The 22,191-nt window shown below is 38.3% G+C and overlaps 2 protein-coding genes across 11 annotated transcripts in view; one reads left to right on the forward strand and one right to left on the reverse strand.

The window, feature by feature from the left end:
• SAFB2 (scaffold attachment factor B2) overlaps positions 1-11,268 on the reverse strand; it is a 34,763-nt gene extending 23,495 nt beyond the window's left edge. Inside the window, exons 1-5 of one of the 4 annotated variants that reach the window (XM_036752669.1) lie at positions 10,990-11,268; positions 10,168-10,255; positions 3,182-3,246; positions 2,888-3,094; positions 1,619-1,681 (exon numbers count right to left, since the gene is read on the reverse strand). In XM_036752669.1, coding sequence (XP_036608564.1) covers positions 1,619-1,681; positions 2,888-3,094; positions 3,182-3,246; positions 10,168-10,255; positions 10,990-11,175 — 609 coding nt within the window. In that variant the 5' untranslated portion in view covers positions 11,176-11,268. The remainder of the gene's footprint in view (positions 1-1,618; positions 1,682-2,887; positions 3,095-3,181; positions 3,247-10,167; positions 10,256-10,989) is intronic. The other 3 variants (XM_036752686.1, XM_036752676.1, XM_036752695.1) reach the window with 3 other exon arrangements.
• A 284-nt stretch (positions 11,269-11,552) lies between these two features.
• LOC118834437 (scaffold attachment factor B1-like) overlaps positions 11,553-22,191 on the forward strand; it is a 46,862-nt gene continuing 36,223 nt past the window's right edge. For 3 of the 7 annotated variants that reach the window (XM_036741888.1, XM_036741886.1, XM_036741889.1), the window contains exons 1-5: positions 11,553-11,906; positions 15,499-15,586; positions 18,331-18,398; positions 18,503-18,709; positions 20,063-20,125. In XM_036741888.1, the coding sequence (XP_036597783.1) occupies positions 11,721-11,906; positions 15,499-15,586; positions 18,331-18,398; positions 18,503-18,709; positions 20,063-20,125 (612 nt within the window). In that variant the 5' untranslated portion in view covers positions 11,553-11,720. The remainder of the gene's footprint in view (positions 11,907-15,498; positions 15,587-18,330; positions 18,399-18,502; positions 18,710-20,062; positions 20,126-22,191) is intronic. The other 4 variants (XM_036741890.1, XM_036741887.1, XM_036741891.1 and 1 more) reach the window with 4 other exon arrangements.

The following is a 22,191-nucleotide window of genomic DNA, read 5'->3' on the forward strand; positions in this document are numbered from 1 at the left end:
CAAAACTGAAACTGGGAGTGGGGGTAGGGGAGGAAAGATGAAACTTCCCAAGGGGCAACCTGGAGGGCATGCAGTAGGAAAGGGGGGGTATTTCCCTAATAGTACCTGTGTAAGTATTGCTATGGGTTCCTTGGCATCCTTAGGTTTTTAACACTAACCTGAAAGGTTCATGGCAAGGGATAGGAGAGGAGATGGGAGCTTAAAAAGTAGGAAGGGATTGGAATGTTAGGGAATAATGATTTTTAGGTATGAGTTGTGTGGAAGTCCTATGATTGGTTATTGCGAGGGCGATATTTGAACTAATCTCCCACCCTCTGATGGGCTGTGTATTTGGGGTCATGTCTCAATCCTCATTTTTGAGACTAGAAAAAGATTATTAAAGCTTCTCTTTCTGGACTCACTCAATTTTGTCTCTATGCAGATCTGCTTTTGCCCCAGTTCAAGCAGAAAACTATTAGCCTGTAAAGCTGCCAAAAACAATCATTTAGAACAATGGATATAACTCAAATTATTCATTTAAAAATTACATTAAACTGTACAGAATATCAGAAACACACAAGTTTCTACCAATGCAAAACCATAACCTTGGACTAGAGAAGGCTATGCCAAATGGTGTTCAAACTCAGGCAGATCCTATCAGGCTGGAAAATCTTCAGGTATAGGCCTGATGGTAGACTTTATATACTTTATCTGAGGACTACCCTAGCTAAATTACAACAGGCTCATCATCAGAAAGCTAACCACTAAGTGATGACTGCTTTTAGTCACACCAATCCATGAAGATTACCCACTAAGGCACGGAGAGAAGCCAGAATCTGCATCCATGGGGGATGTACCCAACACCAATGAAACATATCTTCCAAAAATCTTGCATGTTTCTGTTGTTATTATTTCTACGATTTTCAGCATCAGATAACCTTTCACACATTTTCACATATGAGTATTCACAAATTTTTCCCTTGACCTAGTTTAACAACTTGTACACTAGAATTCAACTTCCTAATACTATCAATACCCAATAAATCAGTTCTCAATTGGGAATTGAGCCCTATGATCTGCCTGTTAGTATTTGAGTGACCTTAGGCAAAAAGTCATTTAACCTTTCTGGGCTTTAGTATCTTTATACCTAAAATAAAGGAACTAGATTTTCTAAGACTCCTCTAACTCCAAACCTTTTGATTCACATTTTGGTCCTGAATTTACCCCACCTCAAACATTCATTATGGTTGTTCCTATAATAGTATACTGATGTGATCTTCTGAGATCATTCTCCTTTTCCTATAACTGGCCTATCTAAACTTATCATGAGGTAATAAGGTCTTGCAGCAAGGTGGCAGCAATGAAAAAGAAGGGGACAGGTACAAGAAACATTTTGGAGGATAAGTAGACAGGCCTGAAAGGCAGCAATATATAGAATACTAGAAAAAATACTGGAACAAGAGGACCTGAGGCCTGAAACCCAGTTTCTGCTACTTATACAACATGTGTGATCTTAGTTTACAATTTTTCTAGACTTCAGTTCCCTCATCTATAAAACAAAGGGGATAGACTAGATAATCTGAGGTCCTTTCCAGTTCTAAATCTAGATACTAAGATCCTAAGAACTAAGATAATTTACCTGTATTATAGTGAAGTCTGAGGATGAAGCATCCAAACTGTTTCCAACTTCTTCTCTAGTAACCTGAAAGAGTAAATGAAAGATTATTTCACAGAAACAAAAAGAACCATACCTTTGCCATCAGATGTCTGAATAAGACATTAAAATTCTAAGAGGAAAAAAACACTACTCATCTGGTTATTCTCCAGACATCATATTTGACCCATGCAGGCCACACTCCAGTAGATTTGAATCAAAGCACCAAAGAAAAATTACATTACTTTCTATTTCTATTTTTTCTGCTTTAAGATTGCAAATTAAAATGTAACTTAGTAATTAAACACTTTTAAAATTCACGACAATGCATTAAATAAAACTTCTGCAGTTTCTTTTACCTCTAAATCTAGGGACAACTGTTAAGAAAAATTCCAAACATCTTCAGTTTGTGGTGGGGGAGGAGAGGGAAAGAAAAGAAGAACAAGAAGGGACCTGAGGTATTATTTTATCAGCATGAAGGCTCTACAGTACTGAAAGGCTAAGTGATCTTCCCATGGTGGCACAACTAATCTGTGTTATATAATAGTCCCCTTTTCTATTTTCTAAGCTTGAAATATTTACTGAAGTTACAAGGAAAGAAAATAGATGCTGTAAATACAGAAATGGTCATACAAGTCTGCAAAGAAGAAACAACACAGCCCTATTACACAATTCCAATTGTGCTCACTTATTCTCAGCTGAAAGAATGCTAAGAATTACACTTTTTCCCCCAACTCTGAAGAGTTTAAACTCAGTCCTGCAATTCAAATTCACTACAGTTTATAGCTGATTATGGATCTTACAAAAAATGTTAATTTCAGTACAAAATGTCCACACCAAGATGACCAGATGGTCCTAAAGCTGCCAAAAAAAAAAAAGATTCTTGTTGAAGTAATATCTGATCAGCTCTCTGACAACTTTTACTATGATGCAGATAATGTAGTAAGTACTTTGAAGGATTAAACCCGTCTCCCTGCCAAAAAATGTAACATGGTAACAGGTCAAATACTGGTAACAAAAACTAAATTCAAGCTACCCTTCACAGTTGATAAGCTCTACATAAGTGTTAAATGGACATTAGTCTCACATCCCATGTAGACCCCAAATTAAGTCTTTATTGACAATGATAACAGTATCTATTTGATTTAAAATACTTTGATTCCACATGTGTAGGAGATGCTACAGCAATGCTTGTATTTCTTTGAATTTTAAAAATGTTTTGGTACATTTCTGAGATGTTTCCAAGTTACCTACAGTATGTTCTGTAAGCTGATCTGGAAGTTGTTTCAATTCTGCATCAGCATTTTCTTTACTATCAGACAAGGAGTCAAGAATATTATCAGCACTGTAGTCTTCACCACAGTCAGCAGCACTGCCATTATCTATTTCAGTCTCATCTAACACACTAATATCCATCATGTCTATATCCTGCAAGTTATCCAAACTTGTTTCATTGTCCTCCTGCAAAAACAAAAAAAGTATATATAATAGCTACTTGGACTGAAATGGAGAACCAGTATACTGCACCACCAAAATGATCCCACTTACCTGTCCATCTCCAGAGTCTTCCTCTAGTCCATTATCTTCAGCACCCTCTTCCTCTGGCTTACGCCCTAACAACAGTATAATTGTGAAATATCATACATCCTTATAGAAATTCTCTTCTCATACCTAATTCATCTTTGAAAAAACTGCAAGAGACTTAACAGTTCAACTTCTTTTAGTATAATTCAATCTAAGTTACAATGAATTTCATGAAGGATCCAAATCCTTTTTGCTGTGCAGTAGTACTTTAACATTAGTTATCACTAGAATACCAGCTAAGAGGCTGCAATCTCAAGTTGTGTGAGGGTTTTAAAAAACAAATAACTCAGCGCTACCCTTTAATCTGGTCATAAAATACTTGCTGACACCTGTTCTATCACAAAGTAAAGATCCTGAAATGATCTCAAACTCACAGTGACACCTTAGGCATCAAATTCACTACATCTATGTAAAGTACCACTAATATTTAAACACTCAATCTAAAAAGCAATTTAGCAGTTTCACTCATTCATTCACAACAGGGTAGGCTCCAGGAATGAGGGAGAACAACCCTCGGGGGGGGGGGGGCGCATAGGAGGGAAGAAAAAAGGGCAGGATGAGACACACAACTAAATGTACCAACAAAAACGTGACCAAAATCAATAATTATATAAACATAAACAATTTTCCTCCAAAATTACCACCAAGGTACTGTACAGCTGCCTTTGTTATTCAAAGGAAAAGTAGAACACTTACAGAGCAGGAAAGGGGGAGGAAGGGAGTATGCAAGGCAAAAAGATAAAAAAAAGGAGTGAGGCATTTCTTCCTGCTCTCCCAGATATGAAAGCAAGAAACTGAGTTCAACTGCAATACTTTATCTTTAAAAAAATTAGTTCATTCAGTTGTTGGAATGAGTCTAACTGTGGCTCATGGCTTCCAGAAGACAATACAATTTCTTAACAGAATAATTAAGGCATAATTTAAAGACATCATTTTAAATTTTAATAGAACTGGTCCCAATCAGAGGTCTATCCAGAGCCATATACCGTAATGCTTTTAAAAATAATTTTTATATTTCTAAGTTAGAATATTAATATGAACCTTTTAAGAATTTAAACTAAGCAGTTTTGAGTCATTCAAAATTTTAGTCTTGAGTTACTTCTAGGCAGATATTTGAAAAACTTAGCTAAGTTTTGTTGTATTCCAAATTCTTACTTTAAGTGCTCATAACTTTGGCTTGAATCTTGAATTTTACATTCAAATGCATGGGAAATTACAAATCATACTGAAAAGGCTCAAAGTTCTTTCATATCTAATTTCAGAGCTGCACAATAATAAAATTTCTGATGAAGTAGATATACCTCTGACCATAAGCATTATTTATATTTCCCCAAGGCAGATGAAATTAGCATTCTGAAATCATTCTATATTCTCTTCTTCATTATAAATGAAAATAAAGATATGGATTGTAATAGTGTCAATGAATCACAACAACCATTTGTTAAGAGCCTACTATGTGTAAGATATCGTGCTGGGTCCTAAGCGTAAAATGGTCCCTACTCTTAAGGAGACACAAGACGTAAGCATATACAAAATACAATGTCATGTTTCAGGTAAAATCAGAAGACTTCATGTAAAAGGTGGTGATTAAGCTAAATTCTGAAGAAAACTATGGATTCTAAGAAGGAACGCACATCAGAAATGAGGGATAGTTATTCCAAAGATGAGTCTTGTGTGAGAAACAGTAAGACAAAGACCCTAGTTTGTGAAAGCAGAATGATATGTAAGGTTGGAAAGATAGGTTGGAATTAGATCATAGAGGGCTTTAAATACCAAATGGGACCTTATATTTCTTCTAAATTTACCCAGTAGTGGGGAGACATGGTCAGAAATATGCTTTAGGAAAATCACTTTGGCAAACTAATAGCATGGATTGGAGAGGAACCAACCAGGCCACTAAACTAGAGTAGTACTTGTGTGAAAAGGGGAGGGAAGAGAAGAGGAGGAGAGTGGAGTGGAAAGAAAGAAAAAGCATTTATTAGCACATGCTATGTGCCAGGCACTGTGTTTTAAGTGCTTTACAAATATTATCTCTTTTGATCTTTACAACCACCCAAGGGGGTAGGTGCTATTGTTATCCCCATTTTACAGATGAGGAAACTAGGCAGACAGAAGTTATGTAACTTGTCCAGGGTCACACAGCTAGGAAGTTCCCAAGGCTAAATATGAACTCAGGTCTTCCTGACTCCAAACCCAGTGATCCATCCACTGAGGACATATAGGAGAGATATGAAGCTATATATTGAAAACTATTGGTTACGTAGGGTAAGAGAATGAGGAGACACAAGGCTGTAAACCAGGGGGAATAGAGGGATCATGATGCCCACAAGTAAAATAGGAACGTCAGGAAGGGTGGTCTTGAGGAAAAAATGAGTTGCTTTGGACATGTTTGGTTTGAGATGCCTATGAAGATGTTTAAATTTATTATGACTAAAAACTTTAAAAAAAAAATCACAACTAATTTTAGACCTTATAATCTGTCAAAATTTTAGCTTTGTTAGAAAACATCCAAATATACAAGGACTTTAATTCACTATGAGAGTTTAACTTCCAAAGACAGCTGTAGAGTTGTAAAAATAAATAATAAAACTAATCTAGGTTAAAATTTTGGACAGTACCAGCATAATTTTCTATTCTGACTTTCTAAGCAATGTCCTCCACTGCTTGTAGTAGAGTCATGTTTTATTAACAATAGCTGCTTTTAAAATTTCTTTCCAAGGAAATGAACAACTCAGTGCTTCTACTGTCTTGCACACAGAATCTAAGTGCTTCAGTCTTTCTAAATTTTATCAAATTGATAGTTTAAAAAGCACATACTAAGGTCCTGTCTTATTTATAAATTCCTTAGTACAATACATGTACACAAACAAAAGGAATCTTTTATTTTCATAACGATGTCATCATAATTTTTTATACCATAATTTAGGTGAATGGGCTAATAGTGTTCAGTTGACTGCCCTGGATATGACCTCTCAACAGCAGCGCCACCTCAACTGCAAGCAGTGACTCAAAGGAAAACATGGATTTTCCACAAAGACTACATGAATACCTAGAAGAAATGAAGCAAGAGATAAAAAATAATAATAAAAGGAAATAAAAGCTCAGGAGCAAAGAATAAAGAGAATAAATAATTCAGAAGATAGTGGTAAATCTTACCCAAGAAACAGAATCCCTGAAAACTAGAACAGACCAAACAGAAATCAATGACTCTGTGAGACAGCAAGAAATATTAGAACAAAATCTAAAGATTGGGGGGGTGGGGAAGTAAACTATCTGACATCATAAACAACTGACCTGCAAAATAGGTCAAGGAGGTATTAATTTAAGAATCATCAGACTCCCTAAATACCATTTTTTTAAAAAAAAGCCTCAACACTACATTTCAAGAAATCATAAACGGAAACAGCTATTAGAACCAGAAACCAAAACAAAGAAACAATCCAAAAACGAAGTCCCAGGAATGTCACAGACAAAATTATGAATCCCCACATCAAATAAAAAAAATACTGCAACGATCCTGAAAGAAGCAATTCAAGTACCAAGAAATCAGTCAGGATTACACAAGACCTGATAGCCTCTACTATGCAAGAGAGATCTTGAAAAATTCCAAAAGGCAAATGATAGACTTACAAACAAAAATAACTTACCCTGCAAAGCTGAATATAATCTATAAGGGGGAAAAATGAACTACAAGGGTTTCAAGCTTTTCTGATAGACCAGAGGTAAAAAAAATTACTCTGAAATGCAAACACAAGAAAAAATACTAATACTACCGAAATTAATTTACTTATTCAATGCCAAACCAAACTATCAAAGGATCATTTTGTAAAACTAGAAAAAATAACAACAAAATTCATCTGGAGGAACAATAGGTCAAGAATCTCACGGGAAATTTTTTAAAAAGTGAAAAGGGGGCCCAGTAGTACCAGATTCTCAAACTTATAAAAAAAAATCAGTAATCACCAAAACAATTTTATACTAATTTTAAAATAGAGAGGTTGACCGGTGAAACACATTAAGGTACACAATATGCCAAAGTAATCTACCTTAACAGCCTAGTGTTGGATAAACCCAAAGACCCCAGGTACTAGAGCAAGGTCTATTTGACAAAAAATGCTGAGAAAACTGGATAGCAGTCTAACAGAAATTAGGTTTAGATCAACATCTTAAAGCATATATCACAATAAGCTCCAAATGGACACACAACTTAGCTATAAAAGATGACATTACAAACAAATTAGAAGAAGGAAAAAAATTACCTTTCAGATCTATGACCAAAGGATAGACAATTGCTTAAGATAAAATGGACAATTTTGATTACATAAAATTAAAACTTTGCACAAACAAATCCAAGGCAACTGAAATTAGAAAGAAAACAATTAATTGGGGGGAAGAAACCCTTGCAACAAATTTTCTCTGATAAAGACCTCATTTATAAGATATATAAGGAACTGATTCAAATCTATAAAAATAAGACCTATCTGCCAATTGATAATAGTCAAAGGATATTAATATGCAATTCTCAAGTTATCTATAGCCATGAGAAAATGCTACATATTACTAATAATCAGAGAAATGCAAATTGAAGCAACTCTGAGGCCCCAGTTCACAGCCATCAGATTAACAAAGTAAACAAAAAAGTTAACTGACAAATGTTGGAGGGAAAACAGGAATACTAATATACTATTGGTGGAGCTGTGAAATGGTCTAGCTACTAATGAAAGCAATCTGAAATTATGCCAAAAAGTTATTAAATTGCGAATATCCCCTCTGACCCAGTTTTACTAGTATTAGGTCTATACCCCAAAGAGTCCAAAGAGCAAAAGGACTCATTTGTACAAAAATATTTATAGCAGCTTTTTATGTTGTAGGAAAGAACTGATGCAGAGTGAAGTAACATTTATCAGAAGAATAACTTATATAATAACTGTAACACTGTAAAGACAACAACTTTGAAAGACTTAAGAACTCTTATCAATGAGTATCCACAATTCTAGAAGACTGATGATGAAAAATGTTGCCCACCTCTTAACAAAGACGTGAAGGATTTCAGAGTGCGGAATGAGACATATTTCTTGGACTCAGCCAATAAAATAATATTTCCCCTAACTATTCTTATTTGTCATAAGGGTTGTTTTTCTTATTTTTTTTGCAGTGGAAGCGGGGAGATGAGCAGAGAAAAAACAATGCTTGATAACTGAAATACAAAATTTACTTTAGGAAATACTTATTTTGTTCTGAGAGTTTTCAGATAGAAAAGAGAAGGTATAATATACCAATGGAGAGAGAAGGGGTGAGATTTGCTATTTTCATAGTCGCTGTGCATGTGAAGAGTATAAAAACATGGAAAAAAGAGTAGAGGGACCAGGCATCTGATGAAGCTCACTCATATGAAATGGATAAAATAGGGTTGAACATACAGACGCCATTTGGTGTAGAAATACATCAAACTCAACAGAGAAACAAGCAGGGATGGGGGTAGAAATAGAGGGTTAAGAGGGAAGATAATACCAAGAGGTTAAGATGCACAAGGAAACAAACTTGACAGTGAAGTGTAGAGGGAGGGAAGGGGTGGATTAATGTAATGGAACAATATTTCATCATAGGAAATGACAAAAAAGACAAATGCAGAAAATCCTGGGGTAGTATATACTGATGTAAAATGAGCAGAACCAGAATAATTCATACAAGGACAACAATACTGTAAAAGAAAACAACTTTGGTCACTGGATTGACTAGAGTTCTTGTCTTTCAATCAGTTTTCCAGTACACATATATATCAAGTAGTATGTTATCTACCTCCTGAGGTAAATGACTCAAGGTATAGGAGACATATCATTTAGGGGCATAGCTACTATGCTGATCATTTGCTTGACTAAGCTTATTTGTTACAAGGGTCTCCCCCCCACTTCGTTTTTAATTGGGGAGAAAGGAATTGGAAAAATAGGTTAGAAACAATGTCCAAAAACACCCCGCAAAAGAATATGGCAACTGAAACAATTTTTAAAATTCACAGAAACAGAAAAATGTTTAGAAGGAAGCACAAAGAGAACAGTTTTGAAAATAACAAGGTATTTTGGGTTTTTTGAACCAGTATGGAGATTGTTTCATATAGAATCCTCTTATGTTCTTCCATCTATATATTAACATTATTTTTTTAATATTTAAGTTCAGAATAAAAAAATACTAAGAAGTATATATCAAAGGAAGAAAAAACAGTACCACCTGTGTTAAAAATGTTACCATGTAAAGCCAAGATAGTAGGATATAGTTACATAATACCTCTCTGATAAGAAAACTTAAGATTGTACACAATGGAACATAAGTACCCATATGAAAATAACAATATGCTAGCCTGCTCTCCTCATCAGCCCTAAAATGGATCAAAATTTGGGAAAGAAAAGGAACGTGAACAGTATTTTTTGGTGATCAAAAGTATTTGGTTAAGTGTTCTTATAGATATGCTATTTTCAAAGCACCGTTTATTCACACTGACATGCTAGTGGCTGACTAAAATGTGTCTTTTCCTAGAACAGAAGACTGACCTCTGAGTTTCCTCATTTGAAAATTAGGCAATATAAATTCCACTTTCCCCAACTATCTTAAAGATATGGTGAAGATCAAACGAGATAATATAAGTCAAAGTACTTAATTTTTTTATTTAAAAGCCACATGAAAATGAAAACCGTTATTACCATTATCAAGAGTGTAATTATTAAAGAAAACTGGAATTAAGTACACTAGTAATGCTATAAGCCTGTGGGCATTTGAAAGCACCTGCTTGGCTCTCTGCCTAATTCAACAAAATGCTAATCTAGGCTCTCTTTTTAAAAACATAAAATCAAAACTACATTTATCTGAGAAAAAAATACAGGCAAAATGAAAACAGAAAAGGTGTTCTCTGCCTTCTCCAACCCGCCAAAACCTCTATCCTGCATTCGCACACATACCTTTGATACACTTCTTTGGAATTTTCTTGCTAGTAGCTTCTGATGCAATGTCAAGTTCATCAGGATCGCCCCCTTCTTCCTCAATAGCCTATCAAGACATTAGTTTCACGAGAGCTGATTAGGTGCATGACACTATGTACTTTATTAGCGATAAACTTTCGCTGTAATAAACATTCAGTTCCCTCGCTCTTGTGCTGCTGGTATGGCAGGGCAAGAAGCCCGGAGTCAGGTAAACTTCACTATCACTTCCCGAAATGGCTTATATTCATTCATTCGAAGCGTTGCTGGACCAGAACTTGGGCCATTCGCTCAAATGTACTGCATCTATTTACCAATTTTTAAAAAGTTTACCGGAAACCAACAGGTTGTTTGAACTTTGTACCGAGTGAGAGAAGGGCACTGATCGGGGCAAACGGTCGTGACTCGGTACAGAATAACAGCGCTCCGAGGCGGCCGGAGAATGGACAGCTGCCAGAGCCCTAGGACACGAAGTACTTTCTCTCTAGTTCTCTCCCTACCACCCGGACACCAACTTCCCTGCACATCGGATCCCCAGTAACCCAGGCCCGTTCCAGCGCGTTCCTTCCCAAGGTTTTTTTTTTTTCCCTGGCGGGGTGGGGTGAGCAAGTTGACCAGGGCTGCCGGGTGGGGGGCGCGCGCCGCGAAGCAGGACAGTACCAAGACCCGAGCAATGGGCGCGCACCCGCCTTACCCCAGCCTCAAATACGCCTGCGCGGCGACAAGCTCACGCACCGGCCTCTCGTCTCCACCTGCCCCCTCCAAGCCGAGCGCCGGGGCCCCGGATGTGCCCCGGTCCCTCACCTTCTTGAGTCGGTCCATCAGGACACTCTTGTTGCCGCCGGTGTCCAGGTTCCGCTTCCTAAGCTCGGCCCGGAGGTCGATCACTCGCAGATCGCTTAGCCGCCGGGTCCCGGTTTCCGAAGAGGCGGAGCCGAGACCCGCCGAGCCAGATCCCGAATCGCCCGCCCCTGACAGAGCTTCTGCCATGCTGGGTGCCCTGTCTTCGCTGCCCACCTCACACACAGCAGACGCTGCGGCAGTTCCGAACACAAAATGGCGCCGTTTGCGAGGAAAACGCACTAGCCTGCCTCCTTTCCGGTTACGCATGCGCGCCAACCGACTTGGCTTTTTTTTTTTTTTTTAAGCCCCCACTGGGAGGGAGTTTGCACATGCGTGCGGTAGGACCGCACGCAATCACCCACGTGATACACATTTGTATCCAGGGCCTCTCCCACCCCAACTTGTGCTACGCATGTGCTCTACTAGTTGAGGGCGGGAGTTTGCTTGGGTTTTGAGCGCCTGCGCATCTGAACAGTGAAGCTCCTTCCTGGTTAAAGAGGGGCCTGGCGCATGCGCCTGGAGGAGGAGGGGGGGAGCCTCCCGAAAAGAACCACCTTCTCGGCGCGCGCGCAGTGACGCCACGGGTGGGGGAGGCTGGTGCCGCTCCCTCGCAGGCGGCGCCATTTTGTGTTCCTAGCTGTGGCAGTCGCCCGAATCGTGCGAGTTGGGCAGCGGAGGTAGGGCCCTTCGGGATGGCGGAGATTTTGTCAGGCGCAGGCGATTCCAGTTCTGTCACTGCAGGGCTCAGCTCTGCCTCCTCAGAGACCGGGACCCGGCGGTTAAGCGACCTGCGGGTGATTGACCTCCGGGCCGAGCTGAAGAAGCGGAACCTGGATAGCGGCGGCAACAAGAGCGTCTTGATGGACCGACTCAAGAAGGTGGAGCCTCCTAGGGCCTAGTCGTGTGTGAGGGTCGGGAGAATGGATGGGGGAGGGGGGGGGTTGAGAAAGTGGACGGGTCGCTATAGCCGCGGGCCTCGCCGCGCACGCGCGCTGGGGGCTGGGCGGGCCCTCCAGCTCCCCCGCCATAGCGCCCTCCTCGTTGTCCCCACCCCCGGCCGCTGAGCTCCGCGCGCCCCGCCCCTCCCCCGCCTCGTATGTCCCGAGACTTGCCAGGGGGCGCCGCAGTAAGAGCTGGGCCCCGTGGGCGGATTTCAGGGGTTCAGTGGAACTTGGAGGTGGCGGGGGGTGGGGAGGAGAAGGAATCACCTCGATATGGACAGCCTAATTCCTTCGGTAATTTTGTGTGCTTGATTCGTTTAAAAGAAATCTGGGGAGGAGTCCATAGGCTTCGCCAGACAAAAAATGGTCAAGAACTTTGATGCTAGGCCTTGGGGGAGAAAGGAAATAGGTGCCGAGACGACCCGCGGCGTCTTGGAGTTTTTATAATCGATTTGGGGCGGGGGGCTTGGAGGCAGCTCTAGCGGGCAATGCTTGGGTCAGTTAGCTTACAGCTAAACAAAATCCTGTGGGAAGATGGGGGGCGGGGAGAGACATCAAAGTCGGGTTCCTGGAGGGGGTGGAGCACATGAGTTGGGTTTTAAGAAGAGAGGGACGTCCTAGGACTTGAGGACAGTGTGAGTAAAGATCATTGATAGAGTGGAATCTAGACAGCTGAGTGTCGAGGGCGAGGGGCTGTTCTGATTTGGTCTTTGCATTCCTCGATCCTAGCAATGCTAGTACTTGGTAGATACACTTAATAAAATGTTGAACTGAATCTCATTTTACAGGTGAGGAAATTGAGACCCAGAGAGGTAAAGTAGCTTCCTAAGTTCACACAGCTAGTAAGTAGACGTACGACATAAACCCTAGTCTTACCTTAGTGCTGCCTTGTCTCCAGAGGTTTGAGAGCCCAGTTTTTGTGTACTGTGGACAAAGTAATCCAGTATGTCTGGAGCAGAGAGCTCATAGGAAGGAGTAACTACCTGAGATAAGATCCGAGCCAGATTGTAGAGGGACTTGAGTGCCAGGAAGAGGAATTTGAACTTTGCTGGGACAATAAGAAGCCACTGCAGATATTTTAGCAGAGAAGCGTGGTGAAATCTACCTGTAAATCTGTACTCCCGCCATCACGATTACGGTAATAACACCTTTTATGGTTTCTGTGAGCTTTTGTATAGTGTCTCCTATCCTTCAGCCATTTAATGAAAAACCATTTTTGAGCCCTTGCCATTCAATTGATTCCCATAAGCATTAGATGCCACCTAGGTGCCAGACACAGCTAGGCATTGGCAATTCAAAAACAAAAGTCCTTGCCTTCTAGAAGGTAAAATTCTGTTGGGGGCAGTGGGATACAACATATACATGGATAACATACAAAGTACTTTGTGGACAGCATCATCATCAGTAGGGCTGGCTGGACTTTGAGATTAGGACATAATTTCCTCATCTCTACTTAAGTGCCTTCTGTAGGTAACAGTTTATGGTGGGACAAGTAGTGGGGTTGAACCGTCCCAGGAAGGTGAGACAGTGTTGTCCTCACTTGAAAAATAAAGAAGCAGAAACTAGAGTCATCCAATTTACTCTAGGTTGAAGGGGGCAACTAAGGTGGAAGATGCGTAGATACAAAGATAAAAATTATGTGACAACTCATTTCAGAAGTTCAAGAAATGCTGTGCTCTTTACACAAATTAGACCACATCTTCCAAACAAAACATCTAGTTGATTTTTTGTAACTTCCTTTTTCCCTTCAAGGTATATACTTTACGTAACCTTATTTCACATGGAAAAAAAAAAAGAGGGTGCAGGGGTACTACCGCTTTTGAGGTGGAGTTGAATGTTCCGCATCTTGCCTCAGGCAATAGCTAGAGTCGGTCCATCATTCAATTCTTAGGGGTGCTGATTTATGTTTTGTTTTTTAAAGTTGGGCCTATTGGTCTGATTCACTTGGTTGCTTCCCAGGAGGAGATATGGATGCTTTTGACAGTGTTTCCAGGGTAAACCTAGCACTGAGAAAAGTTGATTTTTTTTTTCAATTCATATCAGTATACAATGCATTAAGCATGAGCTAGGCACTGGAGACCCAAAGGCAAATAATAATAGCTGACATCCATGTAGCACTTTAAAATTTGTAAATGCCTTCAGTATGTCCTCTCATTTGAGCCTCAAAATAACCGTATGAGGAAAATAGTATTGCCATTATTATTTTCATTTTACTGATTAAAAAAAAACTTGGAGAAATTAAGTCATACTATTGGTAAATGTCAGAGATGGGATTTAAACCCAGATGATTCCTGACTCTTGATTTCACTCCTGTTCCCACTGTAACAAACTTCATCTTCAAAACAAAAGTCTTTGCCCTCAAGGTTATGCAATTAATTTTCACTTAGTTTCTAAATTATGACACACTCGACAAACCCTACTTCCAAATCCAGTACCACGGGCAGTAAACTAGTATATCCTTCTGTTAAGCTTTGAATGACCTGAAACTAGCCAATTACAGATTACTGTAGTTCCATGGTAAATAATGTAGTTCTCTGCATTTTTACCCATAAAAAAAGAAAATAATGAAATGGGGTTTCACTGTCATCAGTAAAATTTAGGTGACAAAATCAGGTCTCAGCCATAGATTGAACATTTACCTTACTTTCCAGTTACACAATGTGAGAGTTGAAACAGCCCTCAGCAACCATCTTTCTCAACCCTTAAGTAAAAGGATTGTGTATTATGATGTGCCTTACAACATGGTTTACCTGTCTCTGGTAAAAGACTCCAGAAAGAGACAGTGGCTTTGGTTTGTCTCTGTCAACAAGCGGGAACTGACCTGGCCTCAGAGTCAGACCCAAATTTGAATCCAGCCTCTTGACATTTCCTGACCCTGTCATTCAACTGCACAGTGCCTTAGGCGGCAACTCTCCCTTGAAAAGAAGGTGCTGACTGAAACTGGTAGGGGAAATTTGCTCACCCAGGAGTTCCCTATACCGCTGATTATAGGTCTTATCTATCCATATTCTTTTGTGCCATTTTTATTGGAAAAATGTGGATTGATGTTCATTTCCTCTCGCTCCTTGTAGGTTCAACTGTCCAGAAAAAGCTTTTTATGCCAAAAGATTACTGTCTAGGAAACAGGACAACCCCCCCCCCCCCAAAAAAAAAGAAGCTTGGAAGTGTAAAGGACCATTCAGCTCCTCTTGACGTTGTTAAGTAGATCACTTCCTTTCCAGTATAAAATAGTGACCAGATGCAATTTGAGTACATAATAAATTGAATTTTAATAGTACTTCATTGCATTTCTCATAGATTTAGCGCTACAGGAATTTTAGGTGACTCGTAGTCTAGTTCTCCTATTTTACAAGTAAAAAGATCCAAAAAATCAAGTGTTTTGAAATGATTTCATATGGAAATGTTGAGTAAAAGCTAATGAAATTATTTTGATTAGATACTATTCCCTTTTAAGATAAGTAATCAGGAACTGTATTTAAAATTTACATGCTATCATTTTTGGTCAATGTGTTCTCTGTATTTTTAATAGGCAATTGAAGATGAAGGGGGTAATCCTGATGAAATTGAAATTACATCTGAAGGAAGCAAGAAAACAACTCCAAAGAGACCCAGCAAAGGTATTAAATAAGTCATAAAATAAACTTAATCTGACCTTAAGAACCAAATTCAAAATGTGCTTTGCTTCTCCCTTTTTGTTTCTTCCAGTGTGTTTTACTTTTGAGTAAGAATCTTGCTTTTCTAACCAGAAGACTGATATAGTGCTGAAGTGAGGCATTTTAGTTTTGCCACCTTCCCTGAAATGCATTTGGTTCCCATGGTATCAAAGGTACTCAAAGGAGTATTAAAAAACAAACATGTTAAGAATGATTCCCTGTTGCATTCATTTTCTTCACTAGGACTGCCAGTGAGCCCCAGTGCCCTTTGGAATTTATATATCCTCTTATATAACTCTTAGGTTTAATTGGCTTCTTCCTATTGCTTTAGCTTAACAAAAAATTATTTCCCTGGTAGTATAAGTAAGATGTTCAATAGCAGTGAATTGGCTCTACGTAAGGACATAGACCTGTTTGAACTACAGTTATTTCAAGAATGAGCCAACTAAATTCATTCATTTAACAAACATTTATTGAGTACCAGTTACTGCCAAGGCCCTGTCCTGGGGTTGAGGGTGTTAGAAAGAAGACATGATCCCTCCCTTGCCAGTACCTATAATCTCTTCAAGAAGGTAAGTTAAATAATCAATTGAATCTTTTTCTCAGATTTTCCTAAAGTACTCTGGATCTACTTTATCCCCATCACTGTATTGTTAGTTATGTACATGTTGCTTCCCCCTTAGCAAAACGGGACTAATTTTTTAATCTTATTATCCAGCCCACCTAGAAAACTACTCAATGTGTAGTGTCTATTCTTGATTTATATGAGGGTACTTCTAGTGAATGACTAGACTTAATTTAATTAAACTTAATTTTTCTATCTAAATCAAGAGTATAAACCACTATAATAAAATTCTGACCATTGGGTAAAGAAGCCAGTCTAAAATAGCCAAATATTGATTTGAATTCATGGGGAACCTGTTCTAATGAATAAATTGGAATGATTTCTAATTAGCAAACCATTGTTTTTGTGTGCAAAGTTGTGTTTAGGGTGCTGCTGATTTAAATTAATTTGTATAGCAAATCTTTGTAAAATGGGCCGTTGTACCATTCCATTTTAGTGTTTTGGAGTAATCATGAATTTCATGTTAATAAAACAAAATTTAGTGAAGTTTTGCTGTCATTTAAAAAGTTTAGCAGTTTACATTAAATCAGTGTCTTGTATTGGATATGTTTAATATAATGAAATGTGAGCCAGAGGTAACATTTTTTTTTATGGAATACTTAGTCATCAACATTGAGAAGCTTATCCACTTTATGTAAAACAGGTAGGCACTGGAGAAGTAGAGAAGGGAAAAGTATTTCAGATGAGGAATTAATAACCAGATTGTGTGGAGCGCGGACAGCACTGTAATATGAAAGGCCTTGAAAAGCAAACTTACACTTACCTAAGGCTACAGTGCAGTTATTCATATTCACTTTCTATTCATATTTATTTTTTATAACTTTGTATAAAACCACATCTTAAATTATGTTTCTAACTCCTGAAAATAAGATGTACACATATGAATAAAACCTACAAAACAATTTTTGAGAGTCATATTGTTCCCACACCATTTTGGATAGTAACAGGAGTTAACTGGGCATCTATTCTGAAAAATAAACTCAGTTGAAGTCACAAATGCCAATATCATTTTAGTCACTTTTTATTAAAAGGGATCTGTGTTCAGATTTCACTGCTTGATGAATATTGGCCTGGTTACCATGGGGCAAGTCACTTAACCTCTCAGTACTTTAGGCATCTCTTTAATTCTGTTAAGTTTCAGCTAACGTGCCCACTTGTATATATAAAGGAAGTTTCCTTACCTCGGAGGTCCCTATACTAATGAAATCACAGATCCATTCCCTCTTTTATCTAATTAAGGGAATTCTCTCCCTTTCAAATGAATTAAAGGAAGACTTTAAGGTGCCTTGTTATTTGTAAATGTTGCTGAGACAGTGACATAAAGCCAAGGAGATTATAAATATCAGCTAGACTATAGACTCAAGTGAAATAATTATGTGTTTGCTGGCTTTTCTATTGTGAAGTCTTAGGAAGAGTTGGTATTTATTTGTATTAAAGTGATAAAACTTTGTCAGATATAGCCCTTCATAAACATATTGAAAGTTCTCACTTCTGTGTGAATTTCATTATATTATACTGCATGCGCTTACATGTGCTCTGGAATCCCATTTGTAAAGCTTCAAATTAGAATACCCCTTCTCCTTAGAAGCAGTATAATAGATGTTGGTTAGATTTTTAGTCTAGCCTATATTATGTAACCCATAATGTAACTGGACTCTAGTACTCAGTACTAATATGTCAGTAGTTCTATTTCAAGTATGTTAAGGGTTTAAATAGACTTGTGGGCTAGCCTGATGACCTACACTCAATTTTATAACCTTTGTAATAATAGAAAAGTATTTTTTGTGGATTCTTGGGGGGAATCATTGGCATTGGGAAAACCTCTCTCCCCCTTAATTCTTACAGTTTCCCTCCAAGAAAGAAAAATTTTGTTTTCATTTAACACATCTCAACATTGCCACCACCCTATCCTATGTGATAAGTACCAGTTGTTTTAATTCAGGGAGTTCTGTGATTGTTTTATTTGAATGTTAAAGCTTTAAAAGCAATATTTTGCTTTTGATTAGCTGGTGTATGTAAGAATGAGGATTATTTGTTCTGGTAAGTTTTTATTATACTTTTTCACATTACAAACTTATTTCAGCAGGACGAAAAACAGAAGAAGAGGGTGCTGAAGATAATGGACTGGAGGAAAACTCTGGAGATGAACAGGTATATAGATTCTGGTTGAAGGTGCAAATTAGTAGTTAAGCATTTTAATCCAAATACCTATCACATGCTTTTCCCCCCCCTTCCCCCCATTCTTCTTCTTACAGGAAGATGTTGAAACAAGTTTGGATAATTTTCGAGATATTGACATGATGGATATCAGTGTCTTAGATGAAGCCGAAATAGATAATGGGAGTGCTGTAGATTGCGGAGAGGACTACAGTGCTGATAATATTCTTGACTCCCTATCTGATAGTAAAGAAAATGCTGATGCAGAAATGAAGGAATTTCCAGATCAGCTTACAGAACATGCTGTAGGTAACTTGGAAACATCTCAAAAATGTACCAAAATGGTTCTGTGGCTGCGTTATTTTGGTAATCCTAAAAACTACCATCATTGGTGGAATGCATCTTTTTAAATGTGTGGAATCCAATTGTTTTTGATGACCAATGAAATAGAACGCTGGTACAATAAGTGCAAAACACCCCCAAAGGTGGTCTTGTTCAAAAGTAACATCTTTTAGCTGAATGCCTCTCTGGTTGTGTGCTATTCTTTTGTATACAACATTGGATTTTAAAATAACACCATTTTTGCATGTTGGGCCAAACAAATGCCTGCATGTCACCATAAGGCTCAAATAAAAGAAGAGTTCAGGATTGTGTTTTTCTTGTATAGCCCTATGGCAAGGGGCCATAATTCTAGATGTTTTAAGCTTTACTCAGTCAAAGCTTGTTTTATTTTGGAAACAGATAAAATGGGGGGTTAAATAATGTTGGTAAAATGTATCTTGTCTCTTGGCTATTATGTTAGCATGTGAGTCTGATAGTACTTGAGGTAGAATTACAAAATTTTAAAGATGGAAAGGACCTTGAGATGTTATCTGGTCCATCCTGATCATTTTACAACTGAGGAGACTGATGCCCAGAGAATTTGAATGGTTTGCTCAGTCTCATAAGGCCGTGACAGAATAGGAACGAGGACCTGGGATTTTCTTCACTACACCACTGCCACGTAAAAGTGAGGCACACTGTTTTCACATAGAATGGAAGGCTGTCAAAAAAAGAGCAATGTGGCATTTCCTATGGAAGTCAAACATCTTTATATGTTAGTGTATAAAGGTGTGAATTTGAAAACAAGTTATACATTACAGTGAGTGTTATAGCTTTTAGAATTTGCTTTTTGGGGTTTCTTTCAATGGTGCTGCCACTACCCAAATGGAATTCTTCTTCCGGAAATGCCTTCAGACCCTGTCCTATGCTTTGGAGTAGCCTTCACTTTGTCCAGTCTCTTTGTACTTGGGTGTTGGATTTGATTTTAGGAAAAGATCCAAAGTTATTCAACCTGGTGAATAAGGTAAGTGGTCAAGATGAATTTGTGTTCTTTTGGGGTCCAAAAAGTATGAACATTAAATAATAACACTGATTTTCTTACATGGCTCATAAAATGGTTCAAAATAAGTGTTTTGAGGAATATTAGGATTGTCAGAATAATAGTATTGCCTTCTGAACTGTCTTCTTTGGCAAAAGTAGCACTTATTTGAATGTAGATGTTCAATGTCATATGAGATATATTTTATATATTTTAGATGAATTTTAAGTGGTTCTTTGAACACAAAGTTTTATTATTCCTTTGATGAATGATAAAGCATTCTTTGCTTATCTTGCAGATGGCAGACAAGGAGAGTGTAAACAATTTAGATACTTCGTCATCTGACTTCACTGTGGTGCAGGTAAAATCGTAATATGTCCACTTTTACAGTTACTATGCAGTGAGTTCAATTTGTGTTGTGCAAAATATTTTTGCATGCAACATTTATTAAGCACCTGCCGTGTAACCTTAGGCAGACAACAAACATCCCTACCTTCAGGAGATGAAATTCTTGTGAAGACAACATATACTCAAATGGTTCTGTGGCTGCTTTTTGTTGGGGGGGGGGGGGGGGCGCAGGGATCCTAAAAACTACCAAGAACCTAAAATTGTACTTGGGGAATCAAATAATTATCAGGAAAAGTCTTAGGTGGGCAGTGGCACCTGATCTAAGCCTTGAAGAAAATTAAACTGTATAAAAGAAGCTTTAGGTGTGGAACATGGAAGTTTCAGGCATGTGAGACCTAGGACAAGGGGACATCCTTGAAAGAAAGGGAGGCCAATAATGGACACTGCCAGCCCAAGTAGGTTAATTTAGCTGGAATAGCAATTGTGTCAAATGGAATAAGAATATGAAATAGAGGTATCCTGGGTTAAAAATGTCACGCTTTACATCTAAATAAAACAAATCTTAAACTGCTTGAAGTCAGGACATTGAGATGTTTTATGACACCAACTATGCAACAAGCATTCTTTGTTGCTTCTCCACATCAATACTGCTATCTTCCCCTCATACAATGGTTAGAAAAGGGTTATTCTCTAACTCATTGCTATTTAGCTGAAGGCTATATTGACCTACCTGTAACTGATAGAAAAAAATGTTTCCTCTGAGACATAGTTTATTTCTTGGTATATTTTGATTGGGGGGGGGGGGGCTGAGTGGGTATTTTTAACTGGCCAGGAGGAATTTTTACTTTTCCTTTAAATAGGATCATCTTTGTCAGGATGAGATTAAGGTGGTAGACTGAGACCTGGAGGTGGGGGCTATGAAAATCATAAAATTGTAATCTAGGCCAAGTGTTGAAAGAGCTGCAAAAGAGGAACTCTTAGTAGCACTAGTGTGCCTTTTTAAAAGGCACAGATGCATCCTGTACAAAGATGAATGAATGAAAAAGCATTTATTAAATATTTGCCATGTGTGAGCATGGTGCTAGAAATAAAAATAGAAAAATAAAGACAGTCCCTGTACTCAGGGAGCTCACATTCTAATAGCACATAAGTCTCAGGGTTCACCAAAAAGACAGATGGTGGTATGTTTTACCTCTCAATGCTGGTGTTGTCAGTGGTTATCATCACAGATGGCAGGTCTATTCTCCAAAGTGGTTGTTTCCATGGATGATGGAGGCCTGTGCTACATAAAGAGAATCAGTGGTCTGATGAGAGGTGCTTCTATTATTGTACGAAGATGTACAAGAAACTGTTATGCTCACCAATTTGTCTGGGTTGTGTGAAAAATGAAAAGAAATGGTACCAGATGTTTCCACTTTGCACACATAGCCTCATTTTCTTCTGTGGATTGTTTTGAATGTATATCTTGAATTTTATTTATGGCTAGTAGCCTATATAAATTTAAACTATGAGAGTAAATTTATCTTAGGTTAAGCCTTGCTTTTTGGCTATTGGATGAGTCCAATTCAACAAGCATTTATTAAACACTTATCTGCAAAACACTTTTCAGTGAGCCATTTTTATAGAAACACTTAAAGTATAGTCAGCTCTTGCAGATCTTGTTTTATATTTTTATTCCCAAATTGAACCAAAGTATCTGCCCCCAAAGAAGCAATGAACTGGCTCCTGCTTCCTTGTTTTATTTAAATTTGGTTTTGTGTCCTAGAAGATGCACTCTGTTCTTAGTTTGAAGTTTGGGGGGCAAGGGAGAAGCTGAGCAGGGAGTTTCAACTGACTTTTACAGGGTATTTTCATCATTTTAAATTATGTAGATTTTATGATCAGTGTAATAGCTAACCAAATGTGATTTTAAAACATCTTCCAGAACCCCAAATAAGATTCATTGGTTGGTTTGCAGCTTGATTAGATGGCTTCGGAGGTTCTTTCTAACTCTTAAGGCCTTATGATGTCAGTTTTTTAATTATAATGTAAAACAGACAAATGTAACGTTAGGTCGCTTATTTGTGCTCATGCCTGCAT

This window comes from Trichosurus vulpecula, chromosome 1 (genome assembly GCF_011100635.1).
Source record: "Trichosurus vulpecula isolate mTriVul1 chromosome 1, mTriVul1.pri, whole genome shotgun sequence".
NCBI classification, from domain to species: Eukaryota; Metazoa; Chordata; class Mammalia; order Diprotodontia; family Phalangeridae; genus Trichosurus; species Trichosurus vulpecula.